This window comes from Cygnus atratus, chromosome Z (genome assembly GCF_013377495.2).
Source record: "Cygnus atratus isolate AKBS03 ecotype Queensland, Australia chromosome Z, CAtr_DNAZoo_HiC_assembly, whole genome shotgun sequence".
NCBI lineage: Eukaryota > Metazoa > Chordata > Aves > Anseriformes > Anatidae > Cygnus > Cygnus atratus.
In genome coordinates this window covers 79,668,859-79,689,778 of record NC_066396.1, presented here as the reverse complement: position 1 = coordinate 79,689,778, position 20,920 = coordinate 79,668,859, and the positions used below count along the sequence as shown (strand labels likewise).

Genomic DNA, 20,920 nt, shown 5'->3' with positions numbered 1-20,920 from the left:
AAACTAAGCCACAAGAATGGATCAGCATGCATTTGCTACTAAAAATGAATAGTTAAACAAGCATTTTGTTTATACGTGACGTAAGTCTGCCAATTTCTTGTAAGCTCCTCAAATGCGGAGAATCTAAAGAATTAAGGTGATACGAATGCTGACTTCTTTACACTTTTACTCAAATGAGGTCAGACAGTAATACTTAGCATAGCATCTGCAGATTCCTTAAAAAGGCTTTGTCTTTACATATACATGTATTATAGCAAAGTTGAAATGATTATGGTTCTGCATAACTCCAAAAAGAAAAGCAAGTACATGCAGAATTTGTCAAAAGGAAAATTCTCAGATTTATCAGTTTTGTTTCACAAGGAGACAAAACACTCCCCCTCCCTTCCCCCTAAAAACCCCATAGTATCTATACAGCTTCACCTGACGTAGACGTTTATTTGATGTTCCTGGACTGGTTTTTCTTAAACTGCAAAACATCTGCAGAGCTTTCATCCAGTCCTAAGAGAGAAGGATGTAGAATAGTGTAATGAAACAAAGTCAGACAGAGATTCTTGCAATGGACTAGACATCTAAAAAGATATGTTGAATATCTTAAGTATTCCCCTAGCTTAACGTTTTACGTAATTCCAAAGTATTCAAATTTGTTAAAGCAAAATTCTTATCTTTAAAGAGCAAATCCAAAAAGAATTTGCAAATCTAAACCATTTTCTCTTTTGGAAATATCAAGCATTGCTAATGAGATGTATACAGCGTGACTTTTACAAATTTTCCAGGCTAGTAGTATTACATTAGATTACAAAGGGCATATAAAATGAAGCAAAACTTGTTTGCTTCAGAGAAAATAACAGTTAACAAGACACATAGTTCTGATATTTCTCTCCAGTATTTCTGTATTCCAGTCATAGCACTTGTATACTTCAACCAAAAACTACAAAAGCATTAAACAACAAGAAGTATACCATACATATTTTTCTGTACTGAATTATACCAGAAGAAATGTTCTCCAAAAAACATTAAACAACATAATGGAAGTTCAGTCCATGGCACCTGAACCCGTACGAACTAAAAACAAAAACAAACAAAAAAAAACAGGCAGGTGCTGGATTCTAAGCAGTAGTTTCCTTCATGTATCTCCTACTACTGCATTGTAACACCTGCTAATATAGACTTAACCACTATCTATTTGTGGTATACTTGCTTCCTACTACAGAAGGGTGGTATCATTGAACACTGCAAGGGAAACAATTCACTTTTAAAATTATATTTACCAACAAAAGCTCTCACCTGTGCTTGTTCTGGAGTTTCGCCTGCAAAGTAAAAGATGTAATGCTCTTCACTAAAGTGCTGAACTACTATCTGAAAACAGTTTGGCCTTAAAGATAAACAAAACAAAAAATGTTTTATTAATCTTCATAATATTGACAGACACCTTCACTTATTAATCTCAGAGTGGACATCGGAAGCATTTCTTTACCCTGAGGGTAGCCAGACACCGCAACAGGCTTCCTAGCGAAGTGCTGGGTGCCCCGAGCCTGTCAGTGTCCAAGAGGCATTTGGACAATGCCCTCAGCACTGTGCTTTAGCTTCTGGTCAGCCCTGAAGTGGTCAGGCAGATGGACTGGATGATCTCTGAAGGTCCCTTCCAGCTGACCCATTCTAATATACCAAAATTACATTTACACTGGACTAATATTTTTCTGCTGATTGTCTGAAAGGAGCATTGAACATGGCATCAATTCGGGGGCACAACTCTAGCAACAGCACCCATGGAGGCAGGATGGACTGCAACAACAAAACTTCTCCCATGTTTCAAAACTGCATTTTGGTTTGAACACATCATGTCATTTTAAGAAAATCATGTTTCAGTACAGCTAGTTTGGTTTTGAGCATTAAGAAACTTCTAAAATGTTTCATATTGAATATGCATGTCTACTGACTTTTAGTCTAGGCAAAAAACAAGCATCTGGGAACTATCTGGGATGAGGACTATTCCCACAGGCTTTTTAAAACAAGCAGAAGTTCAGCATTAGTTCCCACAATTAATGACAAGTTCAGGATTTGTTCTTTTGGGAGTTCAGAAAACAATACTAACATAAGGAATCCTCTATATCCTGTGTCCCACAGGTCTCAAAACTAATAAAATGTGTATTGGATCACACACTGCTCATCTGATGTATGTGATACAAACCTCTAAAGCCTTAAATAATCATGGTTTCTCTTCCGCTTTTTATACCTCCATTAATTTGTCAAAAATCTTTTATGTTGTTAAATTATAAGCTATTTCAAGCGCACGCTTCATTTACAACCTTCCACGTTATGTTCAAACAAATTTACCTGTCCATAAACATGGCATTACAGGAGGATCTTACTTCATTTGCAATGGAATGTCAGTCTTCAGTTCCTCCATCCACTTCAGTGCCTGGAGAAATGCCGACATGGCATATGTCTCCATGCCACAGAAGGATGGGGGAGAGCAGGAAGTAACCAGAGCTAGGGCTACTTAAATCACTGTCCCCAAAGAAACAAACAGAACTACAGACTTCAGTGTACTTCTGAGACAATGATAAAAGAAGGGTTTGTATTATTTTTCTTCTTTTATTTTTTTCCTTCTCCTAATACCAGCTACTTAAAGTATAGGAGGAACTTTATCTCAGCTACAGTTCCTTATTATCAGCTTCCTGAGGTGACGCAACCATGCATCTTCTTCTACCCACATTTAGTACCACTGACTCTCCAACTTCATTTTAAAACAGCACAAGGCTTTTTGGAAGCTGCTTAAGAAAAGGTCACCATTAAACAAACTTCTCCTTCTTTAAAATGTACACCAAAGCTTCCTTCGTAATTGCCAACTCGCATGAGGAACATTTCAGTAGTAGTGTTTTTTTGTTTTGTTTTGTTTTTTTAATGTCTATTCTGGTACACTTCATAAATATCTATGCTCCTCATTCCATTAGTTTCATGGGTTTTTAGAATTTAAGAGTGAAAAAGTCTGGTGGAGCAAAATCTTTGCAGCTTAAGAAACACCACTAATTTTAAACATATATGTTCAAGGGTGTTTTTTTGTTGTTGTTGTTTTTGCAAAAAATCACATTAAATTGGCTACAAATCACTTTGATTAAATAGTAACACAAGGGTTTACCAGAATTTCTATTTATTTATTTTTAATCTGACACTTCTAGGAGTAAGCGTTCATGTTTCTTGTATATAGCTCTAAATAGAGGTCAGTGGACTTATATCTGAAGTATTACAGTAAATAAGACTTGATGTGAAAATTATCTCTGAGGATAATTTTTTGAAAAATAATTTATAAGGATGTTGACTTATACGAAGTAACTTACTTTCAGAGTTGGTCTGATCTAACAGAAGTACTCATTCTCAAATACAAAATCACTTACAAACTCTACTTAACCAAGTTAGCTTTCAACTGCCTATCAAAGAAATGTAGATCTTTTGGAATTGACAAAAATTCTTGACCTTGTCAATTCTTGGTTCAAAAAGATTAAAACCCTAAGCATTCACTCACAATTTCTAATGCACAGAAGATGAAACACTGAGCAATTATTACACTCAATATTCAATAATGCAAAAGCTTGAATCATTATCACACCTCATTTCACAATACAGCTTTAATACTAAATACTGAAGTTTTAACTACAAGTTGTTTATGAACTCTTGCTAGCAACTGAGTATGAACCAAAAGTCACAAGGCAAGCCAGAGCGACCTGCTCCCTGGCAACATATTGCACATACATTGTACATGCTTCAAATGAGCAGTCATTTCTCCCGCTGCACATACAAGAACCAAAAGCCAGCATCCCACCTGCCAAACAAACTGTCATGTACTCCATAGACAGAACACACACTAAGGTCTATTAGTCCTTTGGGTTTCGTGGCTCGCTTTTCACTTTCAAAATAAATAAGCTGGGCATCGTTTCCCTCTAATATAAAGTACAAGTTTTTCCATCTTTTTCCTTTACCTGTAGAAAAGTAAAGCAAAAAGTTAATATAGTATTCTAAAGAAAATGGAAATTTTGTAAATTAAGATAATGGAACAGCATGGTAAGCTTTTGTCAAACTTCAAACAGAAGAACAATATATAGCTAATCACACCAGGTATATTATCAGTATATATACTCAATTTTATGCAACATGTAGCTAAATCTAGACCCCTGTCATAATTCAGGTGCAATTGCAAAAGGGTCTCTAAACATTTTCACTGGTTTCAACAGGACTAAGGAAGTGCATATGAGCTGCCTGGACAATGGGTTTGTATCAGCAGGAAAGTCTGTATGCATATAGCTTACAAATAATATCCTGATGCTGTGATCTCATTTATTACAACAATTTTAATTAAGAAACAGATTCTTGACATGAGAAAATTATTCATGAACTTTGACCAATTAGTAATAGTATCTTAACACACCTATCTGCAATAATTTGGCTAGTTCCCCTTGTTTCAAAGAAAACATTCTCTGAACTTCAATAGATAAGAACGTTCTGGAACTAATTCTTATGAGTCACACATAAGTTTGTGTTTTACAAAAAATATTCAGCTTTAACAGTATGCTTTGATCATCACAAATCCACCACAGGCTTTGATGAATGAATACTAGTATTGTGTTTGAAAAGATGACTAACATCCAGTTACCACACACTGTCTGCTGGATGAAGAGTGATTTCATTACATTTGTTCTACACCTGCTCAGTAATCCTGTTTGCACTTTTAAAGTGTATCATTATCCCATTTAACTAAACTTCTTCTCTTCATTCCCATCCAATTCCTCACTCTGCCACATCCCTGTATAGCTTCCCTCAGAATTAAACTTCTCAATAGATGTTTTCCTTGTTCTGTTTTTAAGATTTATGATTTTGTGCTTTTTTCTTTTATTTGGCAATATTTAACTTCATACTTTTTTCTCACTTTTTGCTTGCTATCTACATTACCATCTATAACTTATCCTTTTAGCTACAGTCTCCATCATCTGCAAAAATTTTTGTTACTGGTTTTTTTGTTTCCATTACAGTTGATTTAAAAAAAAAAAAGTAGAAATAAACACTTTGCAAGGTACTAGCTGCTCCAGAACTTTAAAGACTTGCCCAGCGGCAATTCTTCAGGCATATAAAATAACATGAATCAGTCTACTTCTGATCCTTTAATTGTACATTATGGTGATGGTATCACTGTTAGATCCCCCAAAATGTTGCTATATATCTTGTAAGTTTAAAATATTTTTTTTTTAATTTAAAATATATAACCTAACTCGGAATAACGGAACAGCTGTAGAATTGAATTGATTTGTACTATTCTAGCTCTTATGTCTGCAAGAATTTTTTGAGCTCTGTATAAAATATGAATATTTTTCATGAAAATGCATCCTATTTAATAAGTCTGAAAGCTAACTTTGACAAAGGTGCCTAGTTTTAGTACTGTATTCTGATTTTTTTTTTTACAACGAAAAACTCCCAATCAATATTTTCACACTGCCTATAATTTTGTGTATTATCTATTTCCATGCATATGCAAGTCAAGGAAAGAAACTTTAACACTGTTTACACGCATTCTACAACATTTTGCCCACTTCAATTTTCTTTCTAGCACCAGTATTATATAATAAATTCTAATGTGTACCCAGGTCTGTTTAAAAAAAAAAAAAAAGTATACAGAACTCACTTTTTTTCAAAAGATAGCCTTTTTTGACAATATTTTTATAAAAAGCATCCTTTGTTTTGCGACGAATTGTGTTGTAGATTTCTTTTCCATCCACCGTATCATTAAGCACTTGCTCTTGATGCTAGTAAACAAGGAAGAAAATATTTTAGGCTCAGAATCAACCATTAAAAAAAAATCACATACTGAGGCTGCAACCAATATCGTCTTATTACCAAATCTTTAATACTGTTCTCTACATCGCTTTATTAAAATGCATTAATTTTTAATAATATACCCTTGCTGGAAATGTGATACAACTATTTTCTGTGGAATTATTAGACCAGAGTCATGATAAAAGTTATCAATACAGACCAGCTTTTATAAGGTAACATCTGTGTATATTTCCCATTAAGTAGAAAGCAGCATGTTTCACAGTGATTTCTGTAAAATTTATGGATGTCGTAAGAGATTTATCTAGCACCTGTCTTCTATCAAGGCTTTTCAGACAGAGTAATCAGGGACAAACTCTGAAGCAACATCTCAGTTAAAACTGACATGCCCACAGAGTTGCACAGACCCTCATTTACCTCATTTACCTCATTAAAATTCACGTGTTCTAACTGGATAGAACTCTAACAGAATACAACAGAAGAAAGCAAAAACATGAGACAGAAAAAGGATAAATCACACTGAAAATTGTAAGATCTGGAAAAGTTAACAAATGGGAATGGCCAAAAGCCAAGCTAAGTTTGACCTTACCTAGTAAGCTGATCAGCAAAAAGCCTTGCACCATAAGAAAATATGAAAAACAAGACTGTCAAGCAGTGAGAACAGCATTGAGATAAAAAGCGATAAATGAACTGGCTCGATACTGAATTTCTACTTTTCTTCCTGCCTATCTGTAAAATTATGGTTCTGAACAACATAACAAAGGCAAGATGAAAAATATTTTGGTAATACTAACAGGAATTACAGGACCTGTAATGGAAACAACATCCAGATGCTTATGAACAAGATAGTCTCTGTAACATAACTATTCAAGGAACAGAGCACAAAACAGATCTAGTGACCAAGGCTTTTTAGAGACCTCCGTATTGAGGAAGTCCCATGAGATTCACACTAACAGTAATCAAAACTTCCCAACTTTTTTTCTTCAAAAACACAGAGCACGGCAGCATGTGGAAGGGAGGTAATACATGGCCGAACCTAAAAATTAACTACCAGTCACTAAATTTTTAAACAAAGAAAACTCACAAACATTACTTTATGTTATTTTAAATTATTCAGAAGTCTTACGCAGAAGATTAGTCAGAGCAGAGAAAATTATTAGTAAAGGAACTCTAAGTGCATATGCAAAAAACTAAAATGAATACAATTACTACCATGGTCCAAAAGGAGTTATGGAGCATGAGGAAAGTTACTAGCAAAGCCTTCAAGGATCAGTCTCCAAATTCACATTTGCATTGGGGAGTATCAGTGACACAAGACAATCAGCAACACAGGGAAGATGGAAATAATAAGATGTAAGGCTACTGATGCAACATAAAAGTTGCATTTGTTGATACTTACCACTAGAAGATGAGAAATAGATGAGAAATCTGAATGCCTGAGTCATTTACAGGATGACTGAGCTATAAACAGAACGTAGCTATGACAATATATTGGCTTTGGTGGGGACAGTTCTTTATTTTCATAGCAGTTCGTATGGTGCTGTTTTGCATTTGTGGCTAAAACAGCTCTGATGATGCACCAGTGTTTTGTCTATTGCTAAGCAGTGTTTGCACAGCACCAAGGACTTCTCTGTTTTTCACTCTGCTCAAGCAGCAAACAGACTGGGAAACAGCACGAAGCTGGGAGTGGGCATAGCTAGAACAGAACGCCTCAGCTAACCAAACGGACGCTGCATGCCATATAATAAAGATTTAAGTCGCATTAAAACTAGGGTGGTTTGTCTTCCAGGGTGACCAGTGCTCAGATACTGCAAGCAATTGCCTTTACACTGCAGTTACTGTTTTTCGTTTGGTTTTGGTTTTGTTTTGTTTTGTTTGTTTTCCCACCTTGTTCCTTCATTAATAAGTTCTCTCAACCCAGGAGGGTTTTTTTTGTTTTGTTTTTTTTTTTGTCTGTGTACTTTCTAGTTGTGTCTTCCTAGTCTTTTCCCCCATCTCGTAGGAGAGAAAGTGAATAACAGCACTGAGGGTGCTTATCTGCACTCCAGAGCCAACCTACCACAGCAAATGATACATAATATTCAATGATATTTCTGTTAAGTACTTCTCACAGAAAAAGGGCATTTCTAATAACATGGCTGTTCTGGCCCATCACATTCAAGAAAGATAATCTTGCACCAGAATTAGTAACAGTAGGACAACTATGAGAATGAATGGTATGAGACAATATTGGCTTTGATATGCTTGGCTTAGTGAGAATACAGGAAAGGATGAACTTCTGTGATGGGGCAAGAGTGTTCCAGAGTAAACCCTGCAACTCAAGATTTTCTGCACATACAAGTTTCTTCCAGCAGAAGAAAAACCCCAGGCACAAAAGACTGAAGAGTGCTGTGGTTTCCTCCTAACACAAGGGGTTAAAGCACAGCACTGCTCAGCCAGGAACCAGAGCTGGGGCACAAAGCAGAGGATGAACACCTTGGAGCACAGATGGATCCTACTATTACTCTCTGCTGACTGCAAGCCTGCCTTTGATAAGTGAATGCACATGAGGAAAAAAACAAAAGAAACATACCAGCTGAAAAAAAGAAAATCAGAGATGATGCTGTTTAAGTATCATTGATATCTCTGCTTTAATTCAGTTCCTGTATTATAAACAGACTTGATGATGAGGAGGAGGAGGTCAGTATCTTCACCAAATGCTCAGAAATGAAATCTTACCTGCATTGGAACAGGATCTTTAAGGTAATATCCTTCAACAATCTGTTCTTTTCTGTAGTGCTCAATGATGTCAGCAATACTGTTCCAGAAAGAAAAACAGCATTTAAATGTTAAACTGGTTAGTTTTTCCTGTCTGAGAACTGCTTTTCCATACAAATCACAGCAATTCATCAACATTTTTTAATAAAATCAAGTGCTAAACATCAAAATCTCATTTGCAGCAATGAGAATTTGCTAACATTGAGGAAAAAAAATCACAAAATTGAATTCATAATGTCTTAAGTATAAACTCTGCAGATTTGTTTAGTTGCTTAAAATGCCAAACGAGGATACTTTTTTCCATACTCAAATAGCACATGTGCTTTACTAGCTCTCCAACTAAGCTGAAAATTGCTAGTTCATTGATAATAGCTTCCAAAGTCCTAGAGTAAACAGGGAAGGGGGAATGGTTGATACTGTACTCTGTAAAGCAATTTCTTCCTAGGAAGGGAAGAACAGAAAATAGAAAAGGGTTGTAACAGATCATGCAGATTATATTTGGAAATCACTAAGTTTTCATGTTAAATTAAATACACAATCAGTAGCACTCCTCTACAGGGAAGCCTGCATCTTAATTATTAGGTTCAGATTACATTTTGGAAGGCTCAGGAGACAAACTGACATACACAAGCTGAAATTCAAGGTAAATGAGTTGCTTAAACTTATTTTTAAATTAACTGAAATTTACACTGTAATAAAGAACAGTAACATGAACACCAATACAAATGAATCATTCATACACAAAATATCAACCTGAAAAAAAAAACTAAGTAGAAATAAACTGAATGTGATTTCTCACTTCATAGTTTGCAATTTGTGCAAATATAACCAAAGCACAGTGAAGAGATTTTTGATCTATTACAATTGGATACAGCTATGTCCAAAACAGAAAAGATATGATACAGTATAAATAAACTCAAAAACATTTAAATAAAACAGTAAGACATCTTAACCCACCTTCCTTTCTTCTAGAGCAATGAATTAGTGCACACTTGATAAAATAATGAATTGTTCCACACAAAATTTTAGTTTTCAGCCTTGCAAAATGACTTCAATTTCTCTGAGTATTATTCAAATGAAATAATTGTAATTTTTATTGAGATACAACTGGTGTATCATTTTCTCCATAAAAATTTAAAGTTTACCACACTGCATAAAATGACTCGGTATCTGGCATGTAAAATAGCTGCTGCCAACATCTTGGTATAAATAAAACAGCATTCAATATTTTTTCTTATTCATCAGATCAAGAATACCTTGACTATCAATGTCTTCTCTCCTTCCTTGGTTAAAAATGCTGCCAGGAGTTCCTCAACATAGAAAGCAAGTGCCTAATTTCTTCCAATTTCATAAAATGGGCTGAAGAATAAATTCAGCTGTATTTGAGAACTCATTCCGTAGTTAGTGTGCCATATACACTAGTATTTTATGCCTTAATGGAGTGATTAAGGACTTCGTTCTTAGCCCTCTGCTCCCTGGAGTGAACTCAATTCAGGTGGTCATCAGTATATTGCTTCAACACTAGTGCAGCTCAAACAGCTGAACATACTGAACACTGCAAACACACAAAGATACCAGGTATCTCCAGGCAAGACTAGAAGCATGACTTAACAAATGATCAGAGCTATCTAATGTGTGAGAAGTCAAGCATGAAATCAGACTGACCACAAAACTAATCTAAGGGACAGGAAAAAAGGAATCATAACCCTTCTCAATGTCTAAGAGCAACAAAAACCTTACACAAAACACATGAAGGAAGGTATAAATAAGCAAGGATTAAAAAATATCCTTAAACTTGGTTTAATATACAGAAATAAAGATGATTTCAATAATACATTACAGTTACTTTAGTGATTTTTAGAACACAGAGCATAGGGCTTGTCAGGTTCCTCAGATCTTGGCTACCTGGGTAATTTTAAAAGCATCTGACCACCATGAGCAATATCTTATTCATTTATTTATTTATTTAAAGGGTGAATTGATTCAAGATTTTCCAACCACAGACATTTCAAATAATAAAGAATCCAGAAAGCAGAAGCAACAGCATTCTACACATTGTTAAATTATAAAGAAAAAGAATGAACATGTTAGAGCCATATTGTTTAGCCTATCAAAATGCAGATTTAATTCCTCAATTGGAAACAAAAACGTCTTCCAATCAGCTATTAAATTTTCAAATAATCTTGTCTGTTATATTAAAGATAACTTGAAAACTAAATTCCCTCTATAAACTGCTGGGTTAACACTTCTTTGCAGTAGAATCACTAGAAACAAACAAAACCTTAGTATCACTTTTTTTTTATTTGTCTGCCTTTGAAAGCTGTTATGTAGGTTGAATTTAGCAAAGAAGGCAGATGGAGAGGACAGAAGAAATGGCCTAGTATGCATCTCCTACCACAGGTTCTAAAATCAGAACTGAAACATCAGTGTCTTTTAAAACAAACAAACCCACAAAAACTGTGAGGCATATGCAAGTTTTCCACAGAATTGCTGCACACAGAAGGCACTTCTGGAGATCACCCAGCTGAACCCCCCTAGATCACAGCAGGGTCAATTACGGCAGGTTGCTCTGGACCTTGGGTAGCATCTCCAACAGTGCAGACTCCACAACTTTCTGGGCAACATGTCCCTGTGTTCAATCACCCTTGCAGTAAAAGAACCTCTTCATACATTTAAACAGAATTTCCTGTATTTCCTTTTGTGCCCACTGCCTCTTGTCCTGTCACCAGGCATTTCTAAGAAGTGCCTGGCTCTGCCTTCTTAGCTCCCTCCCCAGCTACTTTTGCACTCAGGTAAGGTGCTTTCTCTTCTCAAGGTTAAAGTAAGCCCAAGCTTCCTCAGTTTCTCCTGATACACATCAGATGCTCCAGCCCCTGGACCTCTGATGGCAGGCTACAGTACCTGCACACAGTATTCCCCCCAAGGTCTCCAACACCAAGAAACAACTGACCTGCCTCTGCCCAGCTTCTGAGGTAAGATCAGGCAAATTCAGGACGGCGTTGCTGTATGCTGATAATTGCAGATTTTACAGTTGAGAGCTCACGACACTCAGTAAGATCACCACTGTGCTAGGTCTGGCTGGGACAGATTCACTTTTTTCTTCACTGCAGCCTGAACGGTGTGGTGTTTCGGATTTGCGACTATAAAGCCATGCTGATAACAAAACAATGTTTTGGCTATTGCTGACCAATAGCTGCCGTGTTGAGGTTTTACTTGTTTCCAACTCTACCCACCCCCTCACCAAGTGGGCCGGGGCGGTCGAGAAGCTGGGAGAGGACACAGCCAGGACAGCCGACCCAAATGGACCAGAGGGATATTCCGCACCATCTGATGTTGTGCTCAGCAAGAAAAACTCAAGAGGAGGAAGAGAGGGATGCTAAAAGGACTGTGGAGGGCTGAACACAGCCAGCAGCTAGACACCAAACAGTACCTGCTCATTCCCTGCCCTCAACAGGACAGCAGAGAATGTGAGAAACATGAAATGCAAACTTTAGAAAACTTGTGGGTCGATACAAAGAGATTTTATTAAGTGAAAAGGTGGAGAGGGAAGGGGCAGGTGGAGGGAAAGGCGCAGTGATGCAAGGGCCATCACTCACCACCTTTCACAAAGCAGGCAGATGCCCACACAGACTCTGACCAACAGCCACCATGGAAGAGCAAACACCCCTTCCAGTTTTTATTGCTGAGCATCTCTTTGATCAATTTGTGTCTCTGGGAAACAGAGAAAGCCTCAATGCAGTGCAAGCACCACCCAGCAAAAGCCTAAATGCTGGTGGTCTTACCGACACAGTTTTAATTACAAATCCCAATCACAGCACCATACTGGCTGCTGTGAAGAAAATTAACTTCATCCCAGCCAAACTCAGTACAGCCACAAAGAATTGTCTTTGCCAGTTTTTCCATCAAAATGTAAAAAGATGACTAACAGAGAAACTTGTTATCCATGGAATAAACATGAAGATCACAAATGCTACATTGTTTCCTAAGTTCATGGGAAAATATGATTTCATTATATAGTCAAAATAATTCCTCCAATACAAACACCATACATATGCTATATATTTTGAGCCTCAAGTGGCCAGGTAAAAGACTCCAGATTGGCTATTACGTAGAGCTGACATTAAGATAATGAAATAATGAAAGCCACCTCTTCACAACAGACTGCAACTACAGGCTATTAGTCATATTAACTTATAAAAAATCTGAGAAATTTACCTACAGAGTAGTGGGAGCACATGGAAAAGAATAAGGTTAATGGAAGAAACAGTCTACCTATGCAGCACAGTACTAGATTACTGAGATGCACGCAGCACCATTTTCCCCATGATCACCCAGAACAACTTTGTCTCGCATCTGAAATACAAGGAGAAATACTATTGCATGTGGAGGGCATCAGACTTCCAGTCCCATGTCTGGATATTCAAACTACCTGAGAAATAAAACTTACTTTGTTTTAAGTTTCCTTAGTATTCCTTAGACCATATCTTTTGTACGAAAAATCTTGGACTATAATTTGAGAACTGAAGTGTAAACAATCCTGTGCAAATTAACAGCAGATTGGTTTTATTCTACCTAATTTTTTCACGCTGGTTACAATTACCAAAACTGCAAGAGAATAATATTTAAAAACAACTTTACTGCCGAGGATTTTTTTTAAAGATGTAGTGTAATAGTAGCATCAGAATTTAAAAGAGATACCTTGCAAACGCCTAATGAAACAGCTTAATATAGAAAAGGTTCGCCTACTGGAACCAAACATGCATTTAAACAAAGAACAGCACTTCCTTAAGCCAAAATTTTCAACTTGAGGACAAACACTAAATTTTTAGATAAGCCACAAAAGATATTCTGGGGGAAAGAATCCTCCTTTGATAAATGTATTTTATATACACACTTTAAGTGAATTCAGCATTGGGAAATTAATTTTCTGAAGTAATAACTTAATGCTGTAAAACTTTCTGAAGGCGTACTATCTAATGCTGCAAAACCATTTGAGACTAATTTGACTTCCACTAATTTGCGAATTAGTTTTACATCACCAATGGCAAGGGCTTCTGGCCTACCATCATCCTAATAAGCCATGTAACTAGAGAATGGGCAGAAGCATTTACCTTCATGAAAAGCTGACACTGCAACTAGCTCGGTTTTCAATGAGAACGTCTGGAGGCCAGACTGATTAATGTAGAAGGTACTCAAGCAGTCTGGGTGTGGGATATGCATAGATTCATAGGCTCCAATTGCTTAGCCTCACACCTCTGTCCATTACAAGATGTGAAAAGAGTCCACAGTACTTAGTTAGGAGACCTCGACATTTTCCTCACACCAGCTGCTGGATCTCTACCCACTCAGAAACAAAGCTGGAAGTGGGAGAAATTCTCCAGTGGGATGAAGAATGCCCTGGTTCTAGGTGAACAAGACTAGAAAAGTTCTGATTGTGTGAAAAGATGAAGGTGAGCTCTTACTACTGAGAAGTTTTGTATCTACAAAAACTCTAAAAATATGATTATCATGGATGGAGCTGCACGGCCGGGATAGCTTTTCCCATAAAAATGGGAAGTATCTCTTGTCATTTATTTTTCTTTTTGTGAAGATTACTGTATTGTTGTACTACTGGCAAAACAAACACATTCTTCACCTCGGTCTTTAACAGCAAGACCCCTCGATCTCTAGATAACCAGTACCCTAAGCTGGTGGAAGGGGATGGGGAGCAGAACGTGGCCCTCACAATCCAAGAGGAAATGGCTGCCGACTTGCTACAGCACTTAGATGTACGCAAGTCGATGGGGCCAGATGGGCCCGAGGGTGCTGAGAGACCTGGCAGAAGAGCTGGCCAAGCCGCTTTCCATCATCTATTGGCAGTCCTGGCTATCAGGAGAGGTCCCGGTCGACTGGCGGCTAGCAAATGTGACGCCCATCTACAAGAAGGGCCAGAGGGTAGACCCGGGTAACTATAGGCCTGTTAGTTTGACCTCAGTGCCAGGGAAGCTCATGGAGCAGATTATCTTGAATGTTGTCACGCGGCACTTGAAGGGCAACCAGGCGATCAGGCCCAGTCAGCATGGGTTTATGAAAGGTAGGTCCTGCTTGACGAACCTGATCTCCTTCTATGACCAAGTGACGCGCCTGGTGAATGAGGGGAAGGCTGTGGATGTGATCTACCTTGACTTCAGTAAGGCTTTTGACACCGTTTCCCACAACGTTCTCCTCAAGAAATTGACTGCTCGCGGCTTGGACTGGCGTACGCTTTGTTGGGTTAAAAACTGGATGGATGGCCGGGCCCAAAGAGTTGTGGTGAATGGAGTCAAATCCAGTTGGAGGCCGGTTACTAGTGGAGTCCCCCAGGGCTCAGTTCTGGGGCCGGTCCTCTTTAATATCTTTATCGATGATCTGGATGAGGGCGTCCAGTGCACCCTCAGTAAGTTTGCAGATGACACCAAGCTAAGTGCGTGTGTCGATCTGCTCGAGGGCAGGAAGGCTCTGCAGGAGGATCTGGATAGGCTGGAGCGATGGGCTGAGGTCAACTGTATGAAGTTCAACAAGGCCAAGTGCCGGGTCCTGCACCTGGGGCGCAACAACCCCAAGCAGAGCTACAGGCTGGGAGATGAGTGGCTGGAAAGCTGCCTGGCAGAGAAGGACCTGGGAGTATTGGTTGATAGTCGGCTGAATATGAGCCAGCAGTGTGCTCAGGTGGCCAAGAAGGCCAACAGCATCCTGGCCTGTATAAGAAGCAGTGTGGTCAGCAGGGGTAGGGAAGTGATTGTCCCCCTGTACTCGGCTCTGGTGAGACCGCACCTTGAGTACTGTGTTCAGTTTTGGGCCCCTCGCTACAGGAAGGACATGGACGTGCTCGAGCGAGTCCAGAGAAGGGCGACCAAGCTGGTGAGGGGTCTGGAGAACAAGTCTTACGAGGACCGGCTGAGGGAGCTGGGATTGTTCAGCCTGGAGAAGAGGAGGCTCAGGGGCGACCTTATCGCTCTCTATAGGTACCTTAAAGGAGGCTGTAGCGAGGTGGGGGTTGGTCTGTTTTCCCACATGCCTGGTGACAGGACAAGGGGGAACGGGCTAAAGTTGTGCCAGGGGAGGTTTAGGTTGGATATTAGGAAGAACTTCTTTACTGAAAGGGATGTTAGGCATTGGAATAGGCTGCCCAGGGAAGTGGTTCAGTCACCATCCCTGGAGGTTTTTAAAAGATGTTTAGATGTAGAGGTTAGTGATATGGTTTAGTGGAGGACTTGTTAGTGTTAGGTCAGAGGTTGGACTACGTGATCTGGGAGGTCTCTTCCAACCTAGATGATCTAGTAAGTTTAGTTTGATTTAGTAAGTTTATTCTCTCTAAATGAAGTCATCCGCAATTCTTACCAAAGTATCACTCAGACATTATAATACAATTTAATATTTTTTTCCAACAATTAAGGTATTTTTTTCCCCTTACTGGCAAATATCCTTTTCTATTACTTACACTTTGAAATCTCTGCTGACTGTTTCATACAAAACTAACATTTTTATTTTCCTCTTTCAAATGGAGAAGAACCAACATTACAAATAGTAACTTCCAAGACAATACAATATTTTCTTAATTACACCTCCACATATGATCCACAACTTAGCATGAAGGAGCTCGTTTGCAGAAGAACAATTCAAAAAAAACCACTAAGGTTTCAAGAACTTTCTCAGTTACAAGTAACTGTTAAGCAAGTTAGGTGAAATGCTTAGCATGCTATAGAGAAAACTGAAGTCTTATACCAGTAAGTAAGTATCAGGAACAAATTATGCAATTCTTTTACACAAGCATAAAGTACACACACATCATCTTACCACTAAAACTTACCTATTATAATATCTGCCTCCCATCATAAACTGATTGTTTGCAGTTGGACATATTTTAAATCGCTGAATATTTTCACTGGTCCGAAAATAAAGTGAATAATCACCAGGTGTATTGTCTGAAGGTCTCACAAGAAAACTGCACACTTGACCGACTGAAAAGATACCATAATCGTGTTATTTACTGCTACTTTTCTTACAGTATTATTTATGAGCCCTCATCAAATCTCTTTCTGCATAAAGTAGCAAGAATTGCACACTTAAAGGAGAGAGACAAAGCTTATGAGGTAAGTTCCAACACTGATTCCAAACCAAACGAAGTAATACTAAACTGCCAGAGTTAATGCAAATTGATTTAGCTGCAGCTGGCAACCTACTGACACAAGAACATTAAAAAATTGAGATGTTTTCAACAATTAATGGTGTTTGTTCTTATATTTTAAGTATTCTGTTCAACAGTATGGGTCAAAAATTTTCATGTTTTCATTTAAAGAAATACTTCCTCTATGAAGACATTTTTAGAAAGTCTGTAGTATATTTTCCTTTAGGTCTATAACAGTATTTTTTTCTTGGGAAAGCCCATAATATTTTTAGTACATGTATTAATCAAAAAGTATTTCACTATTTCACTCAAAATTATGAAATAAATTGTACTTGAGAATTTAAATACACTTGATACTCATAGTCGTAAGTTTTATTTCGATGTAGTATTCTATTGCAATAACAACCAGAGTCTGGTTGACACAGTCTTGAGAGTGTAAGACACTCCTAAGTTCAAACATAAAAGCAAATTTTACCAGCAATAGGATTGCTTTGTGCTATCTGACTACCACTATATCAGAAGTACGAGTACCTGTCATCAGCAAATTGTAAGCCTCTTGTTTGGAGATCTTCCCATGGAACCATCTTAACAAAGATGAAGAGAAAAATTAGAAAGCAAGACTACCAGCTCTCTTTTTTTTGGTTGTGATGGCATCCAAGGCTCTGGCACCTATGAACTGATCTTTCTTTAAAAAGACCTAATACATAGATAGGTAAGACTATGCTACTTAATGCTGCTGTTCTACCAACAGCATGAAAAAGCTAAGATTAACAGATATATAAACAAATTTCAATAAAAATATCCAACATGTAGAGTTCACATTCAAACTCAACTGTGTTTAGAGATGAAAAACATTTAAGTGTTAGGTAACTTGACAGGCATTATTTAAAGTCAATCTCATAGAGCTATTTCCTTGAATCATGAAATCCAAAGCTAAAACAGAATTAAATACAGTAAAGAAAAAAATCAAACCAATTTTGGCAGAAGCAGTGGGAATAAAACCTAGTTCTGTTGAACACAAACTGCTTTAATCTCACACCTTTTATGTTCTGCAGAGCCCTGTGTCAGAGGAATGCCCTAAGGAAGTTCAGCAGCCTCCGTGAGTCTCAGCCTGACGCTTGTGATTGTACAGTACTGACATTACAGGGCTGTTCAGTTTACATGTGGCACACCACATGCTACAACTTAAGAGCTCATTCTGTCCTTTAACGGAAACCTAAAAAATATGGCCTGAACTTCATTACATTTCATGTCGAGTAGGGGGAAAAAATGCAGAAGCCCATCTTATGCATCTAAAATGAGCTCTATTTCTAACTTTTTTTCTGTACTACATTTAGAAGGTCATTTCTGGCTACCAAACATTGAAGGATTTGTTGTCTCCCTGGAATTCTTCGGAGTAGCAGACTGTGGACACAGTAGCATAACTGTGGACAAAGCAACGAAACTCCAAACATCTGCTACAAACTGCTTTGTAAATTAAAAAAAGTAATCCTATATTTGAAAGAATTCTTACTGCTAAACTGACCAGCAGAATATTAGGGAACAGTGAGAAAACAACCCAGCAGTGATGTTTCTTCTCCCGTTAAGATAATAAGAAATGCCTTCTTCAGCCATCAGCCTTTTGGAGAAAGCAAACAGGGCAACAGCTGCAGGAAGCAGCAGCTGCCATTATCGCAAGCAAATGCAGGACAGACAAAATAATCAAGCTACTTGCGGTTTTCTGAACCTTATTTTGGCCACTCTTCTGTACTACTCAAAGCAATGTAACTATCAACAGTTTGCCATATCAATACATTGTTAAACCTGAAATGTATTCACTCTTGAAAACTTTTCAAGTATTCCAAGCAAATACAACAACCACCACATGGCCCTCTGTCTTTCATCTTCAAAGTTTAAGTGTGGTTACACGAAACTAATGGAGAGAAAGTGTAATTATTACACTGTCATTCTTGTAATGGTACTTTGCTCTCTCCAGCATTTACAGTTAAGCAGATCTGAAAAAGGTTACCTCTAAAGTAAACACAATCCTAATGAAATATTCCAATGTGCATATTTTGGCTGAAAGTGATTATACAGGGATTCATTGATGATTTTAACAGTGAAAAATCCCTGAATTATAGGCTTTTGAGACTTACAAGACTTTCACGTCAATTATCTGTGCACCTTTAGCAGCTAATATAGAAATATTCTTTTGTCCTAAGTCAAAAAATCATTATCTTCTGTTCATCTTCCCAAAAGTCAGGAAACCTCATAGCTGAAGTTTACAATCAGTTATTTTATGATTTGTTATTAATTAAAAAAATAAAAAATCCTTACATTTTGCCTTCATGTGGATCTTCTTCTCTTCCCTAATGAGAAAATTAACACAGTAAGTGCATGAAAACAGTAGAAGTTAACCTATGAATTTTATTTTCTGAACTAAGACCTTCTGTAGAAAAAAAACTAAGTAGCCTACGATATTTTGAACTAAAGGGCTTATTGCAACTCTGTGAAAAGTTTTCCTCTTCATTCACTAAGTGAATATTCAGCCAAAATACAATATTTCAAATGATTTTATTTGTCATGTTTCAAACCTTTCTTTAGAGATGGTAAATTTTAAAACTCAGCTTTCCTAAGGTTAACTTCACCACTGATATAGAAGTCTCCCGTTTAACATTCTAGTACTACCAGTTCAATTTAGCCATTCACATCGTCACTTGGATCTGTGAGAAGCAGCTGCAAGTAATTCCACTAATAGCAAAATACATATGCCGCACAGGAAAACATCCAAAGCAATGCTGAGCTTTAAGAAAAAATAAAAGAAAAACCTCCTGTTTAGTAAGTCCTTTAAACCATCTCTTCTCTTGCAGTAAACTCTGTTACCTGCAGGTCATCTGGTTAACTTCTTGAGTTAGCATACTAGGTGCAACTAGAAGCATTCCAGGTACAACTAATTCACTAACACTTTTTATGTATTGACCTTAAAAGAAAGGCCTGCCACAACGTAAAACTATACCCTGTACAGTTTGCCACGAAACTTTCACAAATGTAAATCACAAATGCAATTATATGACCAGCAGATTCTTTACAAAGACAGATGAGTTTATGGAACTGCTTAGCAAATTGGCAGTACCATTCATTTGTTGTTCTTTGGACAACATGTGCGTTAAGTGCTTTTTTGATACTGAATTGGGCTTAAATGTTTTTCATACTTTTTTTAAAACCAAATTTTTTTAGATCCAATTACTAGGCTGAGAAAAAAAATCACGTAATTGAAAATGAGGCAGTTAAGTGTCACTGATTTTGGTTTATTTCAGTATTTTACACGTATTTATTTATATGCACACACAAAAAGATATATACACAAAGATTTGAATATAAAATTACTTACCACTTCTTCTACCAGGTCTTCTACAATAAGACCTTGTTCATCTGTACGTAGGTTTGTAACCCACATCCAGCCATCTTCCAATTCATTATGGACAATAAACATGTCTCCTTTAAGGAAACTAAAGAAAATTACAGTGATAACAAAGTTAGAAATACAATCACAATACAAGCTTTAATGAACACAATGAATTCTTGAGCAGAATTTCAGCAAAACATTTGAGATAATCTGCTTATGAAAATACATTGATATTCCAAGCATACCATGTGTATTTTTCTCACTGTTTAAGTGGCTATCATATATGAATATTTATATTTCTTTAATTTACATTCAAAATGTAATACATATTTCAATTCTGTCAACTTTGAAGTGTACTAAAAATGCATAAAACAGAAATAACACGACAGTATTAGAAGATAGTAATACTTTTCTTTTTTCAAGATGGATCAAATATAAAACACCAGTAAAGCAATCAAAATGCCATTAATAGTCTGGAGGAAAATAATACTCCTTTCATTGAAATCTAATCTTGTGTAACAGAAGCCCATGAAACATCTGTTATTTATGTTCTCACATAGGAAAACGTGCTACAAAGAGAGTACAGAATAGTTACTGGAAAAGCCATGCAATCAGCTACAAGAAAAGCATAAATAAGAAGCATTAACATGCCTAATGAAGCTTCATTACTTGAAGGTTTGGGTAAGTTATTCCTTAAGTTATCCCAAACTCAGGTCACATGTAAGCCTTTCACTGTAGCATAGCAGGACTTCTCAATCAAGTTAGATGATGCATCAAGGGTACGGGAAGTATCTATAAGACACTGAAGCTCA

At 37.3% G+C, this 20,920-nt stretch overlaps 1 protein-coding gene across 1 annotated transcript in view; it reads right to left on the bottom strand.

Moving 5' to 3' along the window:
- The window catches only part of RASA1 (RAS p21 protein activator 1), a 63,397-nt gene that overhangs the window by 19,571 nt on the left and 22,906 nt on the right, over positions 1-20,920 (bottom strand). The window contains exons 5-13 of the mRNA XM_035563173.2: positions 20,094-20,211; positions 19,040-19,071; positions 17,255-17,307; positions 16,406-16,556; positions 8,539-8,617; positions 5,672-5,792; positions 3,821-3,977; positions 1,285-1,372; positions 421-498 (exon numbers count right to left, since the gene is read on the bottom strand). Of these exons, the coding sequence (XP_035419066.1) occupies positions 421-498; positions 1,285-1,372; positions 3,821-3,977; positions 5,672-5,792; positions 8,539-8,617; positions 16,406-16,556; positions 17,255-17,307; positions 19,040-19,071; positions 20,094-20,211 (877 nt within the window). The remainder of the gene's footprint in view (positions 1-420; positions 499-1,284; positions 1,373-3,820; positions 3,978-5,671; positions 5,793-8,538; positions 8,618-16,405; positions 16,557-17,254; positions 17,308-19,039; positions 19,072-20,093; positions 20,212-20,920) is intronic.